Source organism: Pipistrellus hanaki, assembly GCF_964339955.1.
Source record: "Pipistrellus hanaki genome assembly, chromosome: 3".
Taxonomy (NCBI): Eukaryota; Metazoa; Chordata; class Mammalia; order Chiroptera; family Vespertilionidae; genus Pipistrellus; species Pipistrellus hanaki.
This window is the reverse complement of record NC_140505.1, coordinates 27,386,168-27,413,555: the sequence shown is the minus strand read 5'-3', so window position 1 is coordinate 27,413,555 and position 27,388 is coordinate 27,386,168. Positions and strand designations below refer to the sequence as shown.

Sequence of the window (27,388 nt, the reverse complement as noted above, 5' to 3'; positions counted from 1 at the left end):
GTGTGTGTGTGTTTTTGGGGGGGTCTTGTTTTGTTAATTCTATTGAAAGGCCAATAATTAAGTAGAGAAAAATCAGTGTGTTCCTAAAGCATTAAAAAATTTTTTTTGTTTTGAGATCCCTGGAGTCTGGTTCAAGCTGAACTGTAGCCTAATGTAAATTATGTTTGATGCATAACACTAAAATGTTAGGAGACCACAACATCAAAGCAGTGCTCCATGACTACTCAAAGTTCTACTGGAGGATTATCGTTTCCTCACTGCCTGCTACTTACCTTGGTGCTATTTTGTAATTGACTCTTGTTTATAGTACAGTGGGCATATTTCTTTCCCTGAGTACGTGGGCATATTTCTCTCCCTGAGTACGTTTTAGATTGTAAATTCTTTTGAATCTCGACCTTCATCAGCACTAAATTCAGAAAAGGGCTGCTGAGTTAATGTGATGAAATCCACCAGCTGTGCATCTGGGAAAAAATTTGGGTGGTAAAATACCCGAGAGCCCGGCCTGCAAAGCTCAGTGGTTGAGCATCGACCTATGAACCAGAAGGTCACAGTTGGATTCTTGGTCAGGGCCCAGATTTCGGACTTGTTTCCCAGTGTGGGGTGTGCTGGAAGCAATGGGTCAATAGTTCTCTGTCATTAATGTTTCTCTCTCTTCCTCCCTGAAATCAATAATTTTATTTTAAAAAAGTATAAAATATGCCAGGTGCATTAAAAAAATACCTAATAGAGGAAGCTCTAATCCAATTATTAGGTGTGCCAGTAAAATAAGAAAATGAACAAAAGGCTTGATTGCAATCTGTGAGAACACAAAATTCAAGGAAAAAACTGGAAGTTTTGAAAACAGATTTAATAACATTGCCGACCAAATCCTGCACACAATCTGGATAGCAGCAGTGTTTGGTCATTGGAATCAGGACTTTTAAATTAACAATATATTTTCTGTCTTAAGAAAACTGGTCATGTAATTGGTGCAGTCCTTGACTTGAAGCAACTCTACCTTTTCTTAATTTTTTGAGGGATCAGCAAAACAGTTATAAACATAATTCATTATTTAACTATTGTTAAAAATAAGACCTCTTTTGCAGGTTGAATATTAAGGTAAAGTAAAAGTGACTGGGAAGATTATATATCAAAAAAGGGAATCTTTTGAAGAGACCCCCTCCCAAATCTAGGTCAGAACAAGAAAGTATATTAAAAAAAATCATTCCAAAATATAATATCATGAATGCCATTTCTTAGTCCTTAAATGACAACAAAAAACATAGTTCTCAGTATTACATTTTCTTTCAAGGCAAAATCTTGTAAATCCAAAGTAGAAAAGATAAAGATATTGTTTAGGGCATTTCAAGTTTGAAATGAATGTGTTGATTTACTCTTTAAGAAGCTCAAAATAAAGAATTATATATTTATCTCTTTTACTCCCTTAGGTTTGAGCATTTCACTTAAACTAGAAATACCATTTTAGAAAAAAAATATTTACACTCCAAAGAGTAACTGAAACAACCAAGATTCTTCAATGAATCTTCAAAATTAAACAGTTTTCCTTAGTGATATATGTATTTCAAATGCATGATCACACTTCATTATTTCAGCTATTGGTCTTCTAACCTTGTTCAGAAAATAGTTAAGTCATTCACTGTTTTCTAAAGGTATATCTTTTAATAACTTTGTAAAGCTAATAAAATATTTTCTGACTTCTTACTCAAAGGGGTAAATTAAATGTCTTTTGGAATGTAAGCTCCTTATTTGCTACTGTATCCACAGGGCATAGAACAATAGCTAGAACATGGTAGGCACTCATTAAATACTTCTTGTTGAATGAATAAGATGACTTTCTGTTTTAAATGTCTGTAAAGTCCATGAAATACGAGAGGAATCATTATTCAGATAGTATCTTGACTTATAAAAGTTAACCATGTCCAAATTCCAGCTTGATTGTCGTTGGAAGGAAGAAATTATTTCTAACCTTTATTCTTAAGTTCATATAAACACTACTCAGTCAAGAGCCAATGAACGCAAGCATTAAAAGAACCTCTCTCTCTCTCTTGCCATTGTACTTTAAAACTGCTTGCATGGCCCTGGCTGGTTTGGCTCAGTGGATAAAGCCTCGGCCTGAGGACTAAAGGGTCCCGGGTTGGATTCTGTTCAAGGGCACCAGTACCTTTGCAGGTTCCCAGGCAACCAGTCGATGTGTTTCTCTCACATCAGTCTTTCCTTCTTTCTTCCACTCTCTCTAAAAAAAGAAAAAATAAATGGAAAAATATCCTCGGTGAGGATCAACAACAACAAAAAAAATAAAACAATAAAACTGCTTGCATGCACTTAGAGGAAAATTTATAGTTGTTCTTATTCAACTTTGTACTCTCTTTATTCCATGTAAAATGCCCGTTTCCACATAATGTCATAATATCACTCCTTGTGCAGACCCGTAAAATTTTGTTGTAGGAAATGAAACTTTTCTTGTGATGTGTTTTTAACTGGGCCAAGACTGGAAAACGTGTGAATCTGTTAAGCAAAATAACAGTCATTTCCCCAAATATCAAAGTGAACGTCCTCCAGATGTGGCGGTTGGATGAGGGAATGTAAATAAGAGTGAAGAACCAACCCATTTACTTCCAAGTGTAAGTATTATTCGTCGTTTGTCTCCGTAGCAACAAACGTTCCAATGTAAACAATCCATTTCGAGAAGGACAGAACAGCTCAATTTGGTCCCATTTGTTGTACCGATACCCTATCACAAGATGCCCTCCCGATCGCTGGAAAGAGCACCACCACTGCGGAGAATACGTAATCCACTTCTTAAAAACTGGAAACATTACTGGATTGCATATAGGAATTTTAAAAAATTCCCCAAGGTCTTGATCGTCACATTGTTGGATCACGAACACCCCGAATCTCCATACTACAAATGCGTCCGATAGAACTGTAATGTAATTAATTATTTTATGTCTATACGGTGTGCCCTACACACCCGGCACAAGGGCAGACCCGGAGTAAAGGGTGAAACCTCCTGAATTACTGAAAGGGGAGGAGAAGCGGAGCACTGCCCTGACCCGGCGAGACGTCACGAGGCTGGGGGGTCAGGCTAATCTTCAGGGCTAGAGACTACGAGCAGACCAGACCCCCCGCGCACCTTGGGGAAGATGGGACGGACCGGCAGACTGCGGAGAACGGGTGGGACGCGCGGGCCGCCGCCACCGGGCCCGCGGACAAAGGCGGGGTGGCCACGCCCACGAGGCGGAATCTCTGACGTAAGGGGCGGGCCTGTGCGCCGGCCCGTCGTCCAGGCAACGGGATAGCCTGTGCCTCTGCTTTAAAAAAAAAAAAGCTCCAAATCTGGGAGTTTGGGCTGCGGAGAGGAGCCACTGGGGAGGAGAAGGGGCCGAGAAAGCACAGGGAGAGAGACCCTAAGATCCCGGCGACGCCTGGAGACGCCTGTCCGGCTTAGGTCTAAGTGTCTTTCCCGAAGGGAAGGCGCTGAATTGGAGAGCAGATGGCAGAGCACAGGCTGCAAGGGGTCGAGGTCACCCGCCCTCGGCGAGGAAAGGGCCCGGGCCGGAAGCAGTTCCCCTCGCGGGCCCCTTTGTCTCCAGGCCGCTAGCTCGGTACTGGGCTCTGACCGGTGACACAAAGGGAGCGCGGTGAGGACCGCGCAGGCGCGCCAGCCGCCGAGCTTGCTGGGAGTGGTGGTCCGGCCACTACGGGGTAGGTGTCCCGCGCGGGCCAGCGGCCACCCCGGCCGTCCAAGTGCGCATGAGCCACCACTTCCGCCCCGCTCGGGCCGCCCAGTCTCCACCCCTCCGCAGGACGCGGGTTTCTAGTACTGTGTAGTAGTTAGGAGCCCTGGAGGAGTGAGCGGGAGTCGTCCTGCCTCCTCTTCATGCTGATTGGGCCGCTGGCATGAAGGAGGCCGTGCACTGGCTCTCGGAGCTGTCCGTCTGCTCCGAGACGTACATATATACCCCTGCTGCGCGGTGGGCACTAGAGCTTGAGGGGCTGAGTGGGAGGATCGGGGAGGCTTCCCTAGGGCGTGTGATGGTCTCGAGGCGGCGGTCCCGCGGCAGGGCCAGTTCCGCCTGGGTCTTGGGCGGGTCCGGCGGCCACCCCGCGTCACCCGGCAAACACGCAGTGGTGCCGAGCATGCGGCTCTGCCTCCCAAGTACGAAACTCGTAGTAAAGTTTGCGCCTCCTCGGCCGCCTCTTGCCCCCGCGACCCCCGCCGCCCCGGCAAAGGTGACAGACAAAGCCACACCCCCGCGCGGCAGGGCCGGTGAGGGGCGTGAATGCGGCGGGGGCGGGGCCCGTGGGGAGGGGGCCGAGGGGGGGGGTGACGGAGCGCATGCGCCGTGCGGGGGGCCGAATGTTTCCCAAGTGTTTGAAACTGGTATTTGGGTTTTCCACGTTGGACAAGTGCGGCGCGGCGGGCAGCGCGCTCCCCTTCCCGCGCTCGCTCGGCCCGGCCCCGGCCCCTGCGCCGGGGTGCGCGCCCGCACGCCCGCCCCGCGCCCGAGGCCGCGGAGCGCTGGCCCGGCCCGCCGCGCCGGGTCCCCGGGCCCAGGCGGCGCGGCTCGCAGATGTAGCGGCGCGGGGCCGGCAGGAGGGGGGGACGCCGGCGGCGGCGGGCGGGAGGTTTGCATTTTGCAGGGCTGGGCTCCGAGGGGGCGGGGGCTGGAGGAAGCGGAAAGCCGCGCCGAGCCGCCGGGGATCTCGGTGAACCATGTTGAGCCCTGCCAACGGGGAGCAGATCCACCTGGTGAACTATGTGGAGGACTACCTGGACTCCATCGAGTCCCTGCCTTTCGACCTGCAGAGGAACGTCTCGCTGATGCGGGAGATCGACGCGAAATACCAAGGTACGGCGGGATGGATGGGCGGGGGCGGCCGCTCCGCTCCGCTCCATCCCCGCGGGTCGGTCGCGGCTCGCCGCGGGGCCGCGCGGGTCGTCCTGCTCCCTTCCCGGGGAGCCCTGGGCCCTTTGGCGGCGGCTCTGCCCCGGCAGGAACAAAAGGTCTTGGAGCGCCTTTGATTCTCCAAGGTCCTTGTGCGCAAAGCCGGGACACGGAGGAGGAAGGAGAAACGAGAGGTCTCAATGCCAGGCTGCGCGAGCAAAGCGCTCTTTGTAGTGAAGTGACGAGGCGGGGTGCTGCGGGGGAGGGGGCTCCGGGGCGCAGGCTCCGGCGCAGGAGGAGGGATGTGCCGCGTTCGCCGGGGCGGAGGGGCGCGGGGATGGGGCTCCGCGCAGGGCTGCCGGGAGGGCGCTGCGGACGAGGGGTCCCCGGCCCTGCTCGCCATCTCCGGGGCTACCTCCACCCAGTCCCGAATCTGTTATATAAAGTCTAGGGTCGGTACCCTGCGCGGTTGTAGCCCCGGTCGCCCCCACCCAGTCCCCCTTCCCCCCCTCCCGACCCTCCCGCGGCGCTGGACACCGAGCGGGGGACGACATGGCCGAGTGTAGTTTGCGGAGGGCCAGGGCTTTATTCCGGGCGTACGGTGGGGAAGGGAGGGGAGGATGAGGCAAGTCGACCATCTGTGCTGTGCCCGGGGGGCCGTGCGCGAGGACCAGGGGGTTCGGAGCGGACCCTGGCAGGGGGAGAGGACCTGTGGGTCGTCGTCGTCCGCAGCCCCGGCCACCCAGAGTGCCGGAGAGAGAAGCGGAGGGTTCATGTCCGCTGGGAATTGTCGGCTGTTGGGGAAACTTTCCTGCCAGGTCAGGCATGGCATGGTGGGGCTCTGTTTGGAACGTAGGTCGCCACTCGGGAGTTTACTCATGTTTACAAGGCTGCGCAGCAGGGAAACGGAAGAGTGGGGGGGAGGTGGAAAGCCCTCAGCTGCCGCAAAAGGCACAGAAACCCCTTCCCAGCGAGGCGCCCCTGCGCGCTCTACCAGAAACTCGGTTTCGCAGCGACATTTATAAGGGGCTCATTAGCATATTGTGGACGTCCCGCTTCGACCTTCTTTTGATTGGCTGTGGCGTCCCCGTGGAATGTCCTTATCAGTCCGCTCCCGAGCCATTGGCCTCCGGGCCGGATGAGGGCGGGCCTTGCGCTGTGACTGGCACCGATCTGTGTTTCCGCGGCCTTCTTTTTTTCTCTATCGTGGAGGGGCCGGGAGGAGGGAGGAGGTTGAATTGATTTGAATGTCTTCGGGTCGCCCGGCTTCCGGCCTTGGATTGGCTATCGGTGCTGCGGGGTGGGCCGTGTTGCCCAGTTCCGTCCTCTGATTGGCTCCCCGTCCGGCCTCCGCCTTTGGCCCGATGACCCCCCCATAGGCGGTGGTTCCCGGGGCGTGGTGCGTCGCGCCGCTGGACACCTCCCCATTGGCCTGAAGGTGGCCCCGCCCTGGTCCTGGGGGGACCCGAGCCAGGCCACTTCCGGCCGCGGAGCCATGGCGGCGCCCGGGTGCCGGGGGCAAGGCTTGTTAGCTGCGTTCCTGGCTCCACCGAGGACGAAGCTGATGTGTCCCACCCAGGCCCCGGGGACCCGCGGGACAGGCCAGCGGCCGCGAGGAGCGGGGGAAACGTGAGTGGCCTGTGCCCGGGAGGGAGCTCTCAGTGGTTGGTTGGCGCCCGGGATGGCTCGGGTGGCGCAATGATTGAAGAGCCCGGGGTATTTGTGTTTGGCGACCTTTGCAGAATTTGTGGTCAGTGGCATGTTAATTAGCGCTTTACCAGATGACGGGGGAAAAAGTGTCTCCTAAAAATGTCCGATCGTCCACATCGTACCCCTTAAAGACCCTTTCTTCTTCATTACTATGAAGAAACCTGTTCAGTTAATACATGCTGTAGTCCTTATTTGGCTCCTGCAGAGAAAATGAATCCCACCCCCACCCCAGCACATCTGAAGCCAGTGCTGTTGAGTGAGCTGTAAAGCCTACCCGTCAGGATAATAGTCATAACACATTTGTTTGTCTCTTAACTATAAATGCAGCATAGTTCTAAAAAAAAAAAATTAAGCTTTTTATTATTTTTTTATTAAAGACCTGTGTTGTAAGTCAAAGTTGCTCAAGTCTTTTGCGTATGCATCAGTTGGAGATTCATTCGTAAGGATGGATTCTAAAGATAATTTCCCAATTTTAAATGGTATTTGAGGTTATTCTTGAATTATTGGATTCAAATTATTTTTGAATTATTTTTCAGGTGTTATTTTTTAAATCCCATCCACCGTAGAAGTCAGCTTCATAAAGAACTTAAGTGCAAACCTTACTTAAAAGTTAAAATTCTGATCATTGGAACGGTCGGATTAAATTTTGCTGCATTCTTATTTACACCTTAAAGCAGGGGTCCTCAAACTTTTTAAAGTGGGGGCCAGATCACGGTCCCTCAGAGAGCTGGAGGGCCGGACTATATGAACTACTAATTCCTACTGTAACACCTCGGCTGCGCTCACTGCCCAAAAAACCTGGCGGGCAGGATCAGACTCCTGCAAAGTATCTGAAGACCCCTGCAAAGTGTCTTTGAAGACCCCTGCAAAGTTTCTTTCATGGTACCATTGCTTTCCTACAGTAATGTTGCCGTGCAGCATTTCTACAATAGATGAGAGGGCCAACAGCAGTTTGAGCTGATGGGGCTGAAGAAATGAATATCCTGGCCATCTGCCTGCCTGTTAGCCCTGGTGTTCCTCTTTACAGACATTTGTATTTACACGGCTTTGTTAACAGTACTTTGCTTGGGGCATCCAAGAAATACATGCCATTGTGAAGGTAACAATTACTTATTGCTAATTTTGTGATGTTCCATTTCTTTTCCCACACGCGAGGCTTCACATGACTGTGAGCTTGCTTGTGATATAAAATAAGCTGTATTTATTAAAATTTTTAATTAGCCATATGGTAGAATTATTCTCTTTTCTATGAAATCTTAAAACTGTCTCTAGAAATTTGGCTACTTATTAAGCCAAATGATAGTTCTGTAATGTGCAGTTTGTTTAAAAATAAATGGTAGAGCCGAAATCGGTTTGGCTCAGTGGATAGAGCATCAGCTTGCGGACTAAAACATCCCAGGTTCGATTCCAGTCAAGGGCATGTTCCTTGGTGGTGGGCACATCCCCATTAGGGGATGTGCAGGAGGCAGCTGATCGATATGTCTCTCTCTCATCAATGTTTTTAGCTCTCTTCCTCTCTGTAAAAAAATCAATAAAATATATATATTTTTTAAAAGTAGTACAGCTGAAACCGGTTTGGCTCAGTGGTAGAGCGTCGGTCTGCGGACTGAAAGGTCCCAGGTTCGATTCCGGTCAAGGGCATGTATATTGGTTGCGGGCACATCCCCGGTAGGGGGTGTGCAAGAGGCAGCTGGTCTATGTTTCTCTCTCATCGATGTTTCTAGCTCTCTATCTCTCTCCATTCCTCTCGGTAAAAAATCAATAAAATATATTAAAAAAAAAAAAAGTAGTACAGCTCATAGACTACGGGTGAGTTGGTTTTTTTTAAAAAAAAATAAATGGTAGAAACTCATTTTAAGTTGAAACAGAACTTGGATTAGGTGGGCATAGCTATTTATTTTCAGAATTATTTACTATAAGAGACTGTAAGGCTGTGGCATTCCTCCTTTCTGGTGGGAGACTGTCTACATTGTTTCTCTAGGAAATACCTTCAGAGTTATTTTAGTTTAAGAATATAGCCTGGAAAATAATACTTACAGCTTAGTTAAGCGTCAGTGTTTGCCTAAGTTCTTATGTTTACCCTAGTTTTAAAATTATCTCTTAAAACTATTTGGTGATAAAATCTAGGTGATAACCACATTTATACATTTCTCCCCCATTTCCACACACATTTCCTAATGGAGACTAGGATTCTCTGGTTTTGAGAGCCTACAAAAGCTTTTCAGGAGAAAAGTCTAAGACTATGTAACTGTACGATTTGGGAAAATAACTGGAGATTTCTACCTTTGTATTTAGGCTTTTGGCAAGAATGTTTATTTTCCTTATTTCAGTCAGATTTTTTTAACAGCTTTTATTTCTTGAGAAATTGCCTAATTACATTTTAAATTCATGTATACTGTCTTCCTGACTGTCTGAGAAAGTTTAAATTTATTCTTAATTTATTTTTAGTAATATTTTACAATCTATAGCTACAAACGTATTATTGTTTTAAGAAGTAAATGCAAAAAAAAAAAAAAGAAGTAAATGCAAAAACAAAATCAGCAAAGCCAGGTTGTCAAACCTTTCTTGTTTTCAGTAAGACAGAGAAATAACATGCTAGGATGAAAATTATGTGACTGATAAATTGAAGCTCTGGGTTATAAGTAACATTTATTTTTATTATTTTATAAATCCTCACCTGAGGTGTTTTTCTTTTGCTTTTTAGAGAGAGTGGAAGGGAGGGAGGGAAAGATAGAGAAATATTGATATAAGAGAGACACGTTGATTGGTTGCCTCAGGCCTGAGCCTCAGACTGGGCCAGGGATGGAACCTGCAGCCCAGGTACGTGCCCTTGACCAGAAATTGAGGACCTTTCAGTGTTTTAGCCAACTCTAACTACTGAACAACACCAGCCAGGGCCATAAGTAATATATATATATGCTGTAATCGCATAGGGTGTTATAAACAGCACATAAAATAAAAGGAATAAAGGCCTGTAATTTAAACAATGGAAATGTAGAACATAATCACTAATTTTATTGAAAAATAAAAATTTCGACCCTAGGGCTTCATCCAAATGTGAACTTTTCCCCTAATTGCCCATCCCAGGAGTATTTGTTACTTACGCTTCTGAACACACACACACAGAATCCCTTGGAGAACTTTGGCACTTTGCTAAATGAGAGAACTGTGTTGACATTTGTATTTAGTTCCAGGGAATTTTTTTCAACGGGAAAAAGAAAAGGTCTGCTGAGAAAGGATATACAAGTTATAAGATTTCTCACACTAAGAAGCCTTGCATTGATTATTTCTGTCCTTTGCAATTACATTTTCACAGACTGGAAATTAAATAAAAGCCTTGATGGTGTTTATAGTGTGGGTGTAATGCTTATTTTTTCCTTTGCAGAAATCCTGAAGGAATTAGATGAGTACTATGAGAGGTTTAAACGGGAGACGGACAGCAACCAGAAGAGGAGAGTGTTGCACTGCATTCAGAGAGCCCTGATCCGGAGCCAGGAGCTGGGCGACGAGAAGATCCAGATTGTGAGTCAGATGGTGGAGCTGGTGGAGAACAGGACCAGGCAGGTGGACAGTCACGTGGAACTCTTTGAGGCACACCAAGAGGTCAATGACACCACTGGCCACAGTGGCAAAGCTGGCCAGGATAAGTCCAAGAACGAGACAATCACACAGGCAGAAAAGCCCAATAACAAGAGGTCTCGGAGACAGCGCAACAATGAAAATCGGGAGAATGCAGCCAATAATCACGACCACGACGACATCACCTCAGGAACGCCTAAGGAGAAGAAAGCAAAGGCCTCCAAGAAGAAGAAACGTTCCAAGGCCAAAGCAGAGAGGGAAGCATCCCCTGCAGACCTTCCCATCGACCCAAACGAGCCCACGTACTGTCTGTGCAATCAGGTCTCCTATGGAGAAATGATCGGTTGTGACAATGACGAGTGCCCCATCGAGTGGTTCCACTTCTCCTGTGTAGGACTGAATCATAAACCAAAGGGCAAGTGGTACTGTCCCAAATGTCGAGGGGAGAACGAGAAAACAATGGATAAAGCCCTGGAGAAATCCAAAAAAGAGAGGGCTTATAACAGGTAGTTGGTGGACCTTGCTGAACAGGGAGGAGAACTAAGCCAGTGTATTTATTACATTGCCACCTTTGGTGAGGTGCAAAGACTGTACAATGTATATTTTTAAAGAATGTTAGAAAAGGAGCCATTCCTTTTGTAGGGATGGCAGTGATTCTCTGCCTTTTGTTTTCGTTGGTACACATGTGTAACAAGAAAGTGGTCTGTGGATCAACATTTTAGAAACTACAAATATAGGTTTGAATTAAACACTCAAGTGAGTCTCAGACTGTTGTTTCTTTTTCTTTTTTTGGCTGGGAAGTTGACTTGGAAGCAACCTAACACATTAAATGTAGAAGAAAAGATTCATTCAGCTATTGTTTTATTTTAACAAAATTTTTTAAAACATTAGCCAAGTTGCTAAATCTTCTTGCTATCATAATATATATCCATATAACAATTCAATAAAAAGGTTTCAAGTTTGAAGATTATTTTATGAAATGGTAATTTGTTACATTTTACATGACAAACATTTTATATCCTGTCATGTTACCCGAAATGGCCAGATTTAAATGATTGGGTACATTTTTTATTAAACCAAGCAGAAGTGGTCTAGTCATAGGATTTCAAAATCGTGCTTTTGCTATTACACATCCTAGTGTAGCATATTTATATAGGGTATATAAATGTACATTTCCAAGTAAACTTGCACTTGCTGTATTATAATCAGAAGTGCAGCCAGATGCCATTGTGAAATGAAGGTGTGTTCCCTGCTATGTGCATGAGCGCTGTATAGAAGTGACATCAAGAAATAAATGAAACTTAGCTAGTTCCTCTAACTATATTTAATTTTGACATGTGATTTTTAAATTTTTATATTAAAAATTGGTACACCAGCAAGTTTAGACCAAGCCTTAAGCAAAATTTTGTATTACTCTCAATAATGAAGTAGAAGCTACATAATTGCCAGCAAATAAATGTCAAAAGAGTGTATGTTAAGACCAGGGGTTGGAAAAGTATTGCCCACAGGCCAAATCCAGCCCTCCGCCTGTTTTTTGTATTGTCTGTGAGCCAAGAATGACCTTTACATTGTTAAATGGTTAAAAAAATAATAATCAAAAGAATTCTATTTTGTGACACATGAAAATTATATGAAATTCAAATTTTAGTGTCCATAAATAAAGTTTTATTGGCACACAGCTATGCTCATTCACTTACACATTGTCTGTGGCTGTTTTTGTACAATGGCAGAGTTGAGTGGCTGTGACAGACCATCTGACCACAAAGCTGAAATTATTTTTATTTTTTGGCCCTGAGTTTGCTAACCTGGTTTAGACTAACTTTTTGCATGATAATCTGTGTCCTTAATTGTCTGTATGTTGAAGGGTCAATGGGATTTCCATTTCTAAGCGAGACATGGGTCACTTTAACCATATATTGCAGAGAATTAGTTTCTCTCCAGAGTTGTTTTACATCTATGAAGCTACCACAAGGAAGCTTTGAGTAACCACCGCAGCATCTAAGAATCTATGTGGCGTTTATTGTAAGTAAAACAAGTTGTATTTTGATTGTTTATTTGATAAACTATTGAGAACTGTGTCAAATTTAAATTGTTCTTACAATGAATTTCCATGATAAGGGGCTGTTTGTTAGAGAAATGCATATTATACATGATCATACATGAAAATGAACTTTTTGCATACCAATGCTTACAAATAGGCATTTACTTTCCAGGTAACTCCAGAACATTTAAGAATCTTGATGTTGAAATTTGATAAGATTTACTTAGATAAACAATAAACAAAAAATACACTATATGAGATAATTTTAAAATACTTGGTAATTCAGTGACAATAAAAGTAGTTTAAAAGAATCTTTGCTTAAAACAACTAGTTTTTCACTTCTGTTTTAATTAAAGCTAATAGTGAAAATTAAGTTATGGGAGTGAAGATGGAATAGAGTACAGTTGCTAATACCAGATTTCTTTATATTTATTTACTTATAGTGTAGACGGTTATATTGGAGAGAGATAAGCACAGAGGCCAAACCTTACTGTATTTGAATGCATCTTTGTCCCTTAGGGATTTGATCTTCAATATTTTTGCCTAACTCTTGACCATGGTTTTTCACTTTTAAAAGACCTATTTCACATAGCATGGTTCTGAGAAATAAATGAAGTTAAGTGGATGATACTTGGATGATGTTAATCAAATGCTGGATTTTTTTTCCCCCCTACCTTTAATGATGTTTCCAGTAAGACAAATGGTGAGGCATTTTTTTCTTTGGAAAAATATGGAACATTATAGAGGCAGGTTTTGTTGGATTTGGCAGTCTTAAATCACTTTTAATTTCCTTGGAAGAAAAAAATAAAAATCCCAGAAGTAGGGGCAGAAAGGGGACATATATAATACTTTCAACAATAAAGAATTATTATTTTCTTAATCATAGGTAAGTACTTAGTACATCAAGATTTAGGCTTTAATCTTTTATAAAAATATATTTTATTCATTTTTTTTTTTTTACAGAGAGGAAGGGGAAGGGATAGTTTAGAAACATCAATGAGAGAAACATTGATCAGCTGCCTCCCTCACACTTCCAACTGAGGATGTGCCTGCAACCCAGGTACATGCCCTTGACCAGAATCAAACCTGGGACCTTTCAGTCCGTAAGCCGATGCCCTATCCACTGAGCCAAACCGGGCAAGGCTTTAGTTTTTTAATTTATTGATTTTTAGAGAGAGAGAGGAAGAGAAAAATTGATTTGTTGCTCCATTTATGCATTCACTGGTTGATTCGTGTGTGTGCCCTGACAGGATCAAACCCCACAACCTTGGCTTATTAGGACTATGCTCTAACCAATTGAGCTACCTAGCCAGGGCAAGATTCAGGCTTTAGATCATGATTAAATACAATAAATAGAAAGATACAGGTAACCCTGGGGCAGTGCTAAAAATGGGGTTGAATTCTTTTTGAAAATAGATCAATAAAAAGCTATTGTAGAACACTCGCTTATTTTTTATTAAAAACTTTTAATTGAAGTATAATTGACAGCATTATTTCTAGGTATAAAACATGATGATTTGATATTGTATGTGTTTTGAAATGATCACAAGTCCAGTTAACATTTGTCATTATATATAGTTAACAATTTTTTTAAAAAATACATTTTTATTGATTTCAGAGAGGAAGACAGAATTATCAATCAGCTGCCTCCTGCATGCTCCCTACTAGGAATTAAATCATGACCTCCAGGTTGGTGTTCAATCATTGAGTCACACTGGCTGAACAACAAATTTTTTTTTTAAATCTTACTATGAGGACTTAAAAAACTTGCACTCAGCCAAAACTGGTTTAGCTCAGTGGATAGAACATCGGCCTGCAGACTGAAGGGTCCCAGGTTTGATTCTGGTCAATGGCATGTACCTTGGTTGCAGGCACATCCCCAGTAGTGGGTATGCAGGAGGCAGCGAATAGATGTTTCTCTCTCATCAATGTTTCTAGCTTTCTATCCCTCTCCCTTCCTCTCTGTAAAAATCAATAAAATATATTAAAAACAAACAAAAAAAAGTGCTCTCATACGCTTTCAAATATACAGTACAGCATTAACTATAGCCAGAATGCTGTACATTACATCCCATAACTTATTTTATAACTGGAAGCATGTACTTACCTTGTAACCTTCACCCATTTTGCCCACCCCGACCCCTGCCTTTGGCAACTACCAGTTTCTTATATTTAACTAGAGGCCCAGTGCATGGATTTGTGCACCGGTGGGGTCTCTTGGCCTGGCCTGTGCCCTCTCACAATCTGGGACCCCTCAGGGGATCTTGGAGAGCGGTTTTGGCCCAATCCCTGCAAGCCAGGCTGAAGGACCCCACCAGTGCACGAATCTGCACCGGGCCTCTAGTATGCATATAAGCTTTGGTTAATCTCTTTCCGCCCTCCCCCCTCCCCGCTTCCCTCAGAGATTCATCAGTCTGTTTCATGTTTCCATGCCTGTGGTTTCTGCTCCTGCATTGAGTGTCTGTCCCCCTGGTGGTCAGTGTGTGTCATAGCTGTCGGCTGCATGGCCGGTCACTTAGGCTTTTTATATACAGTAGGCCCTTGGGTTACATCGGAGATCCATTCCTACAGTGCAACATAACGCCATAATTTGGAACCCACCTACATAAACACCTACGTCACTCACATGGAGCACATACACAGCAGTAATGAAGTGAAACAGTAAAAACAATTTAAAAGAAAGATAACAGTTCCTGACCTTTACCTGTGGTAAATAAGTAATAAAAAACATAAAGCACATATGTACATATGTTGAAATGATTAAACTTTTTTTTATATAGCCGGGACCAGTTTGGCTCAGTGGATAGAGCGTCAGGCCTGCGGACTGAAAGGTCCCGGGTTCGATTCCAGTCAAAGGCATGTACCTTGGTTGTGGGTGCATCCCCAGTAGGGGGTGTGCAAGAGGCAGCTGATCGATGATTCTCTCTCATCGATGTTTCTAACTCTCTATCCCTCTCTCTTCCTCTCTGTGAAAAATCAATAAAATATATTTTAAAAAAAACTTTTTTTATATAAATAAATGGGAGATGGCATCGAGTCCGTTGTAACCCGAGGACTGTCTGAATATAGATAACCAAGTTATTACAGTTCAGTTAGGTTCTAAAACATTTCCATTGAAATGGAATACTTTATTTAAAACCTAATTAAGGAAACTTGCCTCATTCAGCTAACTGGTGTGCATTGAGAGGCCACGGCTGCTATTCCTGGGGCAGGGGGGCATAGAGAGGGCTGTACTCCAGGTCTTGAGAAAGAATATTGCCTACAATGACAGGACCCCTGGGGGCCACCCACAGAGATAACATCTTCCAGTGAGTCGGGCTTTGTGGTGTGGTTGTGTTGGTGCCCTCCACTAGAAGTGATTACTGAAGTAATAAAGCATTTACCAAAGTAAAAGCCACTTCATTATTACATTATAGTTATTTATTTTATTTTTTTTATTGATTATGGTATCACATAATTGTCCTTATCCCCCATTCCCATCCCAAACCCCTCCCTACCTCCCTACATATGCCCCCCCCCCCCCCCCCGTTGTCCATGGCCACTGGCCAGGCCCATATGCATGCACACAAGTCCTTTGGTTGATCTCTTCCCCTTACCCCCATCTTCTCTTACTTTCCCTCTGAGGTTTGAGAGTCTGATCGTTGCTTCTCTTTCTCTGGGTCTGTTTTTGTTCATCAGTTTATGTTTGTTTTTGTTGTTGTTTGTTTGTTTTTTAATATATTTTATTGATTTTGTACAGAGAGGAAGGGAGAGAGATAGCAAGTTAGAAACATTGATGAGAGAGAGTCATCGATCAGCTGCCTCTTGCACACCCCCCACTGGGGATGTGCCCGCAACCAAGGTACATGCCCTTGACCGGAATCGAACCCGGGACCCTTCAGTCCCCAAGCTGACGCTCTATCCACTGAGCCAAACCGGTCTCAGCTCATCAGTTTATGTTGTTCATTATTTCCTCTAGATGTGTGAGATCATGTGATCCAAGAAATACCCTTGTAAGAACCTAAACTGCAACAAGCCATAATGGTTATGCTGAGAGTCAAATGAATCAGTCTGTAGTGAGTTCCTTTCTGGGCCAACAGTTCTCTTGAGTCCCAATTTCAATGTCAAACAGTTCCTTATGTGTACATGTCAGCCATGATATTTCAGATCTGGTTGGTAGACAAATGGTAATGCAGGTCCGCCCGTCTCTGGTTTGGTCCTGGGCATCCTTCAGCAACCCACAGCTGCTGTCTGCTGGTATGCTGAGGCGTCGTCAGCATCTTCCATCTCTGAATTGTGTCTCTTCTGTCTTCATGGCTGGAGCGCTTCTGTCTATTCCTCTCTGTTACAGGAATCCAGATGGTCTCGGAGTTGTTTTCTGAAAATATACAAACATATTCTCGACCAAAAGTTAATAAAGGGATATTTTCTTTAAATTTGATTTGGGGTTCTTTTCCATTTTTTCCCCCCCAAATAATTTTCCCCTGGCTTGTTTTGTCACCAAGTGCGTATTTTCATGGGTATCTTGGTATTAGCGTTCCGAATGAAGGTTAATTTTCTAAAGCACAAATTTTTTAGATGTAAATTATTCTCAGGATATTTTTCCTTACATGATATTCTTCCACTGTCACCCCCTTTTTTACTTTAAATAATAGGAGACTTTTGGAAATTTTATAATGTAGTCTTGATAGCTTTTACATTTTAAATTATTTGCACTACACTATGACTACTTCAGGTTCATAACATGTGCAATTTTACCATGGGTTGCTCTGCCAATAAGAATTTTTGTTAACACTTTAGGAACAGCTTTTTGAACAGTACAATCAGTTTTTCTAGAATATTCATTTATTTCCATTAGCCACATTAATTTCCTCTGAGAAATTGGCTATTATTCATCTGTCAAACTCAACACTCTAGCAACAATCATTTACCATGTGTGTATTAGTGGAATTGATTATTTCCCTTCTTGAGACGGGCCTGAGCATTCCTGCTAGTAGGCTGGACTTGGATATTAAAAACCCACTTGCCCACACCATGGGTATGAGACCTCTCAAACAAGTCTTGTTGCAGTGAGAGGGCAGCTGCTGTCAGCCAAGTCTCTGTCTGTTACCTGGGTCCCACTTTGAGCTGTGCATGGGAAGCGAAGCAGCCATGGGGGCAGGAGACCTCCCTCAGAATGGGAGAAGGTTCAGGCGCCTGCCATGTTGCAGGGAATATAGTTATTTTAGAAAGACTGAGTGTTCACTTGAAATAACCTTTTGTGTCATTCATACAGTGTTCCGGGTAAAATGTATCAAGACATTACACCCTTTCATTAGGCAAAATCATTAACTTTTGTCTCTGCACTTTTAAAGACTGCTTTTGCAGGAGATCTAGCTTTTCTCCATTGTTCCGGCTAAAGTGATTCATGAGTCGTCGGAATCATTGGCATGTACGGAACAAGACTTTAGGATATATTGTCTGTCTCCCTCTGGGTTTTAGCTTGTAATCCAGTCCTCTTTAATTTTGTTATTTGTTAATCCTGACAGGAGGACTTTTCCCCATTGATTTTTAGAGAGAGTGGGATGTTAGGGAGGGAAGATGGGGAGAAAGAGAGAAACATTGATGTGAAAGAAGCACATCAATTGGTTACTTCCTGCACCCGTCCTGACAGGTGCCAGGATCTGAAATTGTGACCCTTTGGTGCATGGGCTGGTGCTCTAACCACTCTGCATCCCAGCCAGGGCCATTCCTCTTTCATTTTAGGGTCCAGGTAGTTTGAGGCAGTTTGGGAGGTAGACTTTTATGTTTGTTTAATCTGGAGATATTGCTAATTAATTACTGCTTGAGGCACTAGAGTTCTCATCACCCTTTCAGGCTACATGTATGGAAGGCTCAGAAATATAACTGGGAAAGAGGACTGTCGGGAATCAAGACAGTCTCTTGAGGTTTTTATGAGGGTCTTTGTTTTAGAATATTTATTTTAACTATAAGGTTGCTTTCCTCAAACCAAACTGTGCTCTCCCTCTTTCCCCCCCCCTACAAACATATGACAACAAATACATGGTTTTAACTGGAGTAAAGAAAAAGATTAGGTCACTTCTCTTGCTTCAGAACTTTTTTTTTTTTTAATATGTTTGCTTGGTGTTTTGTTTTTTTGTTTTGCTCCCTGGCCCCACCCGCCTTCCTTAAAATATGTTTTTATTGATTTCAAAGAGAGGATGGGAGATGGAGAGCTAGAAACATCAATGGGCCCTGACCGGTAATCTAACTGTGACATCCTTTCTCCCCTCCTGGTTCATGGGTTGATGCTCAACCATTGAGCCACACCAGCCAGGGAGAACTTTGTATTACCTGATTTTATTTATAAAGATGGGGTTGATACTTTCTTGTTTAAAATCCCTACTTTAAAAATAAGTCACTGCAAACAGGAACAGCTTAAATCTTGATTTGAACCATTCAATGCTTTGTTAAACCAGAGTTTTCCTATTAAAATGCTTTTGTTTAGGCAACTCATCTTGAAGTCTTTAAGCATCGCTGACATATATCGATAGAAATAACAGCCACCATTAATTGCCTGACCGGAGCTAGCGCTGTGCTAAGTTCTTTGTAGACTTTATGTAAACTCTTTAAAACAACCTCGCCATGAAGATGTTAGTGTTTCTGGTGAGGATGCTAAGATCCAGTGAGGGGGGCTGATTCACACCTGGTCACCCATCCCATACTTGGCTGCAATCTCTGTCTTCTCTTACCACCATCATACACCTAAAGATCGGCCTAGTGGTCAGAACCTGGCATTGTTGCCCCCTATTCATTGATGCCAGGAGCAAGCTAAATGTTCACAGCAATCTTGTCTTTGCCCACACTGCCCTGTGTGGTAGGGAATTACTCTCAATTTATGACAAAAACTAAAGATAAACTTGTAGAGTAATGCTGGAATAGGAGCCCAGGGCAGTCAGTCTCAAGTCTTCGGCATTGCTGGACTTGTTACCTGAACGAAAGGCCTGTGCTTCCCAGCACAGCATATGCATCTGCCTTTCCTCCAGGGAACCAGTGCCCTATCCTAGCACGCTTCTTGTCTTGCCCTGTAGCAAATTCTAGGATTGTATTTGTACCCAGAAAGTTTTAAGCAACCTGCCAGGAGCAGAGTGCTGTCCTAGAATTATCATGAGATTTGAAGTCAGAAAGCTTGAATCAGGACTAGTTTATCCCAGTCTAACTTTGGGGAAGTCACGCCTCGGCCTGTATCCTCAGGCAAAATAAGGCCAGTGATAATATTTCACGGGAGAACCGACCTAGCTAATGTGTGACAGTGGTGTATTAATGTTAAACACCATACACATAATGATTTGAGTAATATTTTTGGTCAGTTGATTATTCTAGTTAGCAGGTATATTCTGCAAAATGAAATTGAGGTTCCTTACAGCTAGAGTCAAGTCTGGCCTTCGAAGAGAAGAAAGTAGTCACTTCCTTTTTCATCCTGCCTGAGGAGTATGCCTGCAGCTGCTTTTCTATAAATGATTCTATTTCTCTTTGTAAAACACAGAAGTAAAGAAGTAGAGCTTTTGCCCTGGCCGGTTTGGCTCAGTGGATAGAGCATCGGCCTGCGGACTGAAAGGTCCCAGGTTCGATTCTAGTCAAGGCATGTACCTTGGTTGCGGGCACATCCCCAGTGGGGAGTGTGCAAGAGGCAGGTGAATTGATGTTTCTCTCTCGTCGATGTTTGTAACTCTCTATCCCTCTCCTTTCCTCTCTGTAAAAAACCAATAAAATATATTTGTTTTTAAAAAGGAAGTAGAGCTTTTATTTGCAGCAGCAAAGTATTACACTTCTTTTTTCCCCCCCTAGAAATGCAATATTTTATTAAAATGATTAATATTTGAGAATTTGGTTAGATTTTGATCATCTAATAATTCAATATATTGTTATAAAGTTCTATAAAAACAGTTGTAAATAATTACTCATAGGGTTTATTAACCATTTATCCATTTACAACAATGTTAGGAATTGTATGCTTTCTCTCAAATTTATTTTGCATGAGAAATTGCTTGATAAATATTTATGTTTCCTCTATCATTATATCTAAGCATCCATTTTTTGTTGTTAGTCCTCACCCAAGGACATATTTTCCCTTGAAGGGAGAGAGAGAGAGAGAGAGAGAGAGAGAGAGAGAGAGAGAGAGAGGGAGAGAGAGAGAGGAAGAGAGAAACTTCAATGTGACAGAAACATCCATTGGTTGCCTCCTGCCTGGCCAGGGATTGAACCTGCAACCTAAGTATATGCTGTGGGCTGGAATTGAACCTGCAACCCTCCAGGGTACGGGCTGACATCTAAGCATCAATTCTGGTTGCAAGTAACAGTAATTAACTGACTATGCCTTAAGTGCAGATGGAAAAGATAAAGGGAAGTCCAGAACCAGAGCAGCCATGAGGACAAGTGGCATGGCTTTCTCTCTGCAGCACAGATGTGACTTAAGAAATAGTTTGGCCCACGGGGAAACAGACCCACTGGGCATCAACTATGGCCGGGGGGCAGAAAGCATGCTAGACTCTGAGTTACTGCAAGTCTGGTTTGGACAGTCAGGTACTATGTTTAGAGTAAGTCTTTCTGCTTTAAAATCCTTGCCCTGATAGATGGCATATTTAAAATGGATGGTTATACTGCCACCATGGCAACCAGATTAGATCTGGCCTCATTCTTTTCCCACCAGTTGGGATGTAAAGTGAGTAAAAAGTAGGTGGTGGTGAAGATTTTAATTATTCCATGGTCAGTGAACATGATTTTAAAAATATTTTTTTATTCTTAGCATCATTGATCTCCATAAACATGCAAAATTGAAAGTTGACTAATAGTGAAATACATAAAGATCTACCCACAAAATATCAGTTAATTGAAGGTACTAATACTAGTACCCAACGATGAAAAGGGGGGTTTCACTTTGCAAATTTTGAAAACCTTATTTCTGGACTGAAGCAGGTTAACAAAAATGAAACCTGGGTTGAGCTGCCAGAGGAAAGGCGGAGAATAGAATGTACGAGGACAATCATGAAGCTTCTGTGGGGTCTGTTCACAGTACTCTGTTCCAAAAACGATCCGCAAGTTCCATGCAAAGTAAGTACAGTATTAACACTTATTAACTTCTGGCAGGACATACCGGGGTGGTACAAATCTTAGATAAACTAATAATCCTATCACGGAGCTTGCCGAGCAAACAAATTTTTGAAAAATACATGCTAGCTAAATATACCATAGGAGAGCAAATTTGATCACACCAGAAAAAAATCAAAGTGGCAGGTTCACTGTAACTACATGGATGAAGTTACTTATTATACTTCCTGTGGACCCTATAACGTTACTTTGCAGTATGACTTAATGACAATTTTATTAATACATAGTTTTAGTATTTGGCATAGGAAAGAAGCTAACGAATGACTTTTCTGGCCTCCCAATAAAGTCATAACACTGGAGCATGCATGGGATAAAAGACTATTCCATCTCCAAGAGCATGCGTCCCCTCATCTGTGATGGGGCAACTTGGCCTCTTGGTAGTTGGCAGGGCTAGGCAAACATTCCTTGAGTGCAGAAAAAGCAGACCGTCTATCCTAGAAATAAAGATGTGGACAATAAAATAAAGAAAAGGATGTCACTGAAAGAGCATACCACTCTGTGGAAGCCGAGAAGAATTTCTGATCGATATGGTGGACTGAGAAAGCCCCCAAACACTAAAAATGCTGGGTGAAATATGAGGGAGGGGAAAAGTTTTAAATACATAGGAGCAAACACAAGAAAGGAAATCAGAGTAAGAATAGTAAGCAGCTCTGAAGAGATCTGCAGGTGACAGGTTGCTGTTGCCCAATCAAAACTCGCCCCCCTGCTGGCCACAGTGTTGAGTGTAAGAATGGGCAGGTGCCCCAAGTCCCTCACTGTGTATCTTGCCTGGAACTTTGTTTTGGAGCTACCAGAACGATTACTTTTTCTCTTTCCATTGGAGGGGCCAGCCAGGGGTGGCTTTGAGAGGGGTTTTATGGGTGTTGCCTTACCCCCCAGGTGGGAAAAGTCCTTCCTGGGAAATGGAGAGAAACAGAGCTGCCTGATGGCCTCTTTGGGATATCTGAAGCAACACGAACCCCTGGAACCATCCAATGATGTGAGTCGATCAATTATTTTGTTCTTAAGCTAGTTCAACTTGGGTGTATATACTGAACAAATCACCCACCACTTACCAATCCCGCTAACTTCCCCCAAGATAGCAGATATCAACAGTTGGTGAGTATAAGTAGCATCAGATCTTTTTTTTTTTTTTTTAATTATGTACACTCCTCTCTGGTGGTTTTAAAACCACAAGTTTCATCCTCCTCCCACCACAGGCAGGGCCTGGTTTTCCTTCCCCTAGCCTCGGTGAGCCTTCCTACCTATCCTCACCAGGAGTGTGCCGCAGACAGCACCCCTTGACTGACTGGTTCTTCCTCTTCACAGATGCTTGCCCTTGGGACACAGCCCCTGGTGGAGGCCGGACCGGTATTCCTGCTACGTCTTCAGCTGCGTTGGAGCCGGTGCCAGCCACCAGACAGGAGAGTGATGAGCCTGGAGATTATTCCAGCCCCAGGTGCTTGCCAAGTGAGTAGAGGCAGCCGCACCATCCACCTGCGCACATCACAGATTCCTAGCAAGTCAGTTCTGGGGTGGTTTGCTGGAGAGCAACAGGTAAACCAGAATGATACCTATGCAAAGACACACGTTTGCTCTGCTTTTCACAGAAATGGGATCGTACCCTATGTATCGATCTTTAACTAGCTAAAATGTGTCTTTGCCCTGGAGATCTTTCCATGTCACTACATTAAGATGAATTAACATTTAATTAACGACTGCAAATAATTTTTTTCTAAACACTTTTTCCCTAAGTGTTTATTTAAACACTCCTCTAATTGAAGTATATCTTTATACTTGCTATTTGAATCTTCTCTTGCAGGTATATGGTGTATGTATTTCCATTTACTCATGGTATTGATTATATCTTTTAGTGAAATTTTATAAGTTTCTTCATATTTCTTATTGACATTTTATATTTTAGTTGCCACCATACAGGGACCAATTTTTTCATGATTTTGCTTTATTTGCTATCATTGGCATGTAAAAAAACAACTAATTGTTGTATGTCAATTCTTTTTTATATTAAGTTTTTTTTTTTGTAATATATTTTTATTGATTTCAGAAAAAAAGGGAGGGGAGGGACAGAAGAAGGAAGGGAGAGAAAGAGAGGAGAGAGAGAGAGAGAGAGAGAGAGAGAGAGAGAGAGAGAGAGAGAGAGAGAAAGAGAGAGAGAGAGAGAGAAACATTGATCACTGAAGATGGAGCCCGCAACCAGGAATCGAACCTTGTGACCTTCTGGTTCATAGGTCAATGCTCAGTCACTGAGCCATCCCAGCCAGACTATCAATTCTTGATCTGGCCATCTTGCTTGCTGAAATTTCTCATTAATATTAGAAGTTTGTCAGTTGACTTAGCAATTTACTAGGTATAGGATCATCACTACAAAAGAACCAGTGCCTAGTGCATTTCCAGGGCTGATGGTGGGTATCCTCACCTAGAACCCATCTCTCTCTACCTTTCTTCATCAGAGTCTTTTTATTTTATACTTTAATGATTTCTTACAGAGAGGAAGCGAGAGAGATAGAGAGTTAGAAACATCCATTAGCTGCCTCCTGCCCCCCACTTCCCTCCCTTTCCCCCCCTTCCCCCCCCCCACCCCCACCCCACTGGAGATGTGCCTGCAACCAAGGTACATGCCCTTGACTGGAATCGAACCTGTGACCCTTCAGTCCGCAGGCTGATGCTCTATCCACTGAGCCAAACGGGTTTTGGCTTCATCAGAGTCTTGTTCTGATTCTAATGGAAATGCTTTGAATAGTTCACATTATTCTAATGTTGACAGAGATTTCTAGTAAATCCTGTTTGTCAGGTACAGAAAGTTCTTCCTGTGGTTTCTGGTATTTCCAGAAATTGTTGAATTTCGTCAGTTACCTGTTTTTGAATGAAGGTGAGGGTGGGGGTGAGAGCAGCCACAGACATGTGCATCTTTTATTTTTTATTTTTTTATTTTTTTAATATTTAGTAAATCTAATTTTGAAAAATCTTGGCATTGCTGGAATAAGCTCTTCATAGACATGCTATTCTTTTAATGCACTTCTGAATTTGATTTGAAGACATTTTAGTGTTTTTATGTCTGAGATAAGGCTTTTTATTTAAACATTGTTACTCTAGAATGTTTGTGTGATTGTTTTAATATCTGAAGCCTTTGAGGATTTTATTTTGCTCAGTTGTAGCACCTTGTTTGTTTTGGTTGGTTGGTTGTTTACTTCTTTTTATTGTGAAACAACTCACCTCTGGAATTTTATCTATAGACATTCTTGCAGCCTCAATTAAAGGTGAGTTACTCCATTGGAGATTTTCTTTTTCTTTTGCAACGTACTAGCAATCTGGAAATCAAGTTAAATGAAAATACCAGCCGGGAGGCTAGGGGGGTGGGGAGGGGGGGAGGAAAAGGGGGGGGAAGTTCTTTTCTTTCTTTCTTTCATGAAAATTGGGTTGTTGTGGGTTTGTTTGTTTTTTAATCCTCACCTGAGGATATTTTATTTTTAGAGTGAGTGGAAGAGAGAGGGAAGGACTAAGAGAAACACATTAATTGGTTGCCTCCTGCATGAGCCCCAAGCAGGGCCTGGGCCTGGGAGGAGCCTGCAACAGAGGTACGTGTCCTTGACCAGAATTGAACCCAGGACCCTTTGGTCCACAGGCCAACGCTCTATCCACTTGAGCCAAACCAGATAGGGAAAAGAATGTGTTTTTTATACATAATATTGAGTTGGAAACAAGAGTCCTATTTTGCTTATTTATTTATTTATTTATTTATTTGTCAATCCTCACCCAAGGATATTTTCCCATTGATTTTGAGAGAGAGTGGAAGGAAGGGGGACAGACGCAGAGAGAAAAACACGGATCTGCAGGCCAATGCTGAGTCGAACCCACTAGGGCCCAGGTAGGAGTTTTCAAACTTCCCAACAACTGGTACACATTCACTCCACAAACGCGGACGCTGGCTTGTGTTTTCAAATTTCCCTCCTCAGACACACACGACCAAGGGCCAGAAAGCTAACTTTCTTTGCTGTCTTGTTCTGCATGGCAACATTTTTCATTCTAGCTTTATGGGAATGGACTATGCTGGGTTTTCCCTCCTGGGTGGGCTCTGAGTCAGAACCTCCACGTCAAGGTCCTGGGTCTTTGTGTGGCCTGAGAAAAGTCAGGAAGCTCTGCCCGGACTATGTCTCCGCCCACCCACTCTGCACCTTGGGCCCCACACATCCCTAGAGGAAGGCATCCAAGACCCCAGGTGTGGCTTCAGGGGAGAAAGACTTTGTTGGCACCAACAAAGATTTCTGCTTTCAATAAGGTTTTGGCTTATGTGGGTCTTTTTTTTTTTTTTTTAATGTATTTTATTGGTTTTTTACAGAGAGAAAGAGAGAGGGATAAGTTAGAATCCCCAACTTATCCCTAAAGAGAGAGAGAAATTAGTTAATCCCTAAGTAATCCCTAAAGAGAGAGAAAGTTTGAATCATCGATGAGAGAGAATCATCAATCAGCTACCTCTTGCACACCCCACACTGGGGATGTGCCCACAACCAAGGTACATGCCCTTGACTGGAATCGAACCTGGGACCTTCCAGTCCGCAGACCAACGCTCTATCCACTGAGCCAAACGGGTTAGGGCCTATGGGTCTTTTTAAAAAAATCTCATGCCATCTCAGCAATGCATTCAAAGAATATTTAAAACATATTAATTATTTTAATTTGAGGGTGGTTCAGAATACCTAGCCTGCCATATTGCTGGAAATAGAAGTCTTTCATCATCAACCCCATTCTGCCCTAGACATCAGGAACCACACTTGATCTATTTTTACATTCTGGGACCTGGCACACATTAGTGTATGCACAGGAAGTATTATTTGAATGAATGCCAAAAACAAGCATTTCAAGTTCAAGTAATTGGTTTGAAATTCTAAGCACAATCCAAGTGATTTCCTTTCTGAAAACTCTGAAGGCTATAACTAAGCATCACAATATGGATGCAGGGGTCTTCAAACTATGGCCCGCGGGCCACATGCGGCCCGCAGAGGAGTCTGATCCGGCCCGCCAGGTTTTTGGGCAGTGAGCGCAGCCGAGGTGTTACAGTAGGAATTAGTAGTTCATATAGTCCGGCCCTCCAGCTCTCTGAGGGACCGTGATCTGGCCCCCACTTTAAAAAGTTTGAGGACCCCTGGATTAGAGAGTTCCTTGGGAAGCTGGTTATCCACACGAACTTTCTGCTTTAGTCCAATTAATTGGGAAGTTGATTGTGCTGTGTGTGTGTGTGTGTGTGTGTGTGTGTGTGTGTTAATCCTCACCAAGGAGATTTTTCCCATTGTTTTTTAGAGAGAGTGGAAGGGAAGGATAAAGAGAAAGGGGGGAGGGGGAAAGGGAGAGAAACATCGATGTGAGAGAGACACATCAGTTGGTTGCCTCCCACATGTACCCTGACCAGGGTCAGGTTTTGAAACTACAGCCCAGGTACGTGCCCTTGACCAGGAATCAAACCCATGCTTCAACCACTGAGAAACACTGGCCAGGGTGATGGATTGCACTTTAATTTGAATCACATGGATTCGATCCCATAGGACAGTGATCGGCAAACTGTAGCTCGTCAGCCACATGTGGCTCACGAGCTGCGGTTTGCCGCTCTGTTGACTAATGACAAACTCATTAGTCAACAAAGCCAAATATCAACAGTAGAACAGTTGAAATTTCTTTTGAGAGCCAACTTTTTTTAACTTAAACTTCTTCTAACACCACTTCAAAATAGACTTCCCCAGGCCATGGTATTTTATGGAAGAGCCACACTCAAGGGGCCAAAGAGCCACATGTGGCTCTCGAGCCGCAGTTTACTGATCACTGACCTAGACTCTCGATTCCAATCATCACAGGCTGTTGATGTTCCTTGTGATTAAGCTCCTATCCCAGTGGTCGGCAAACTCATTAGTCAACAGAGCGTCAAACCACGACTCGAGAGCCACAGTTTGCCGACCACTGCCATAGGACAACAGTTTATGTTGTAGGTGCGCTGCACAATCTAGGACTCAGATTGCAAAGATGTAGGAAAAGAGTCTCAGCACAAAAATTTTGC

At 43.6% G+C, this 27,388-nt stretch overlaps 2 protein-coding genes across 4 annotated transcripts in view; both read left to right on the top strand.

The window, feature by feature from the left end:
* NAXD (NAD(P)HX dehydratase) overlaps positions 1-27,388 on the top strand; it is a 151,116-nt gene that overhangs the window by 64,333 nt on the left and 59,395 nt on the right. The gene's annotated exons all lie outside the window — the stretch shown is intronic.
* Positions 4,382-11,870, top strand: ING1 (inhibitor of growth family member 1). 3 transcript variants are annotated; one of them, XM_084879892.1, is made up of 3 exons: positions 6,336-6,518; positions 7,502-7,698; positions 9,985-11,870. In XM_084879892.1, exon 3 carries the CDS (start codon positions 10,131-10,133, stop codon positions 10,686-10,688), a length of 558 nt encoding a protein of 185 aa, XP_084736018.1. In that variant the 5' UTR covers positions 6,336-6,518; positions 7,502-7,698; positions 9,985-10,130; the 3' UTR covers positions 10,689-11,870. The 3 variants fall into 3 exon arrangements, with proteins under 3 accessions (XP_084736016.1, XP_084736018.1, XP_084736017.1); XM_084879890.1 differs by lacking the exons at positions 6,336-6,518; positions 7,502-7,698 and adding an exon at positions 4,382-4,853; XM_084879891.1 differs by lacking the exon at positions 7,502-7,698.

What these genes read in the sequence shown, in the direction of transcription:
- ING1 (XM_084879890.1), top strand. Translation starts at nt 4,718, where the DNA reads ATGTTGAGCCCTGCCAACGGGGAGCAGATCCACCTGGTGAACTATGTG. An exon ending in GATCGACGCGAAATACCAAG is followed by an intron (nt 4,854 to 9,984) that starts GTACGGCGGGAT and finishes TTTCCTTTGCAG; the next exon opens with AAATCCTGAAGGAATTAGAT.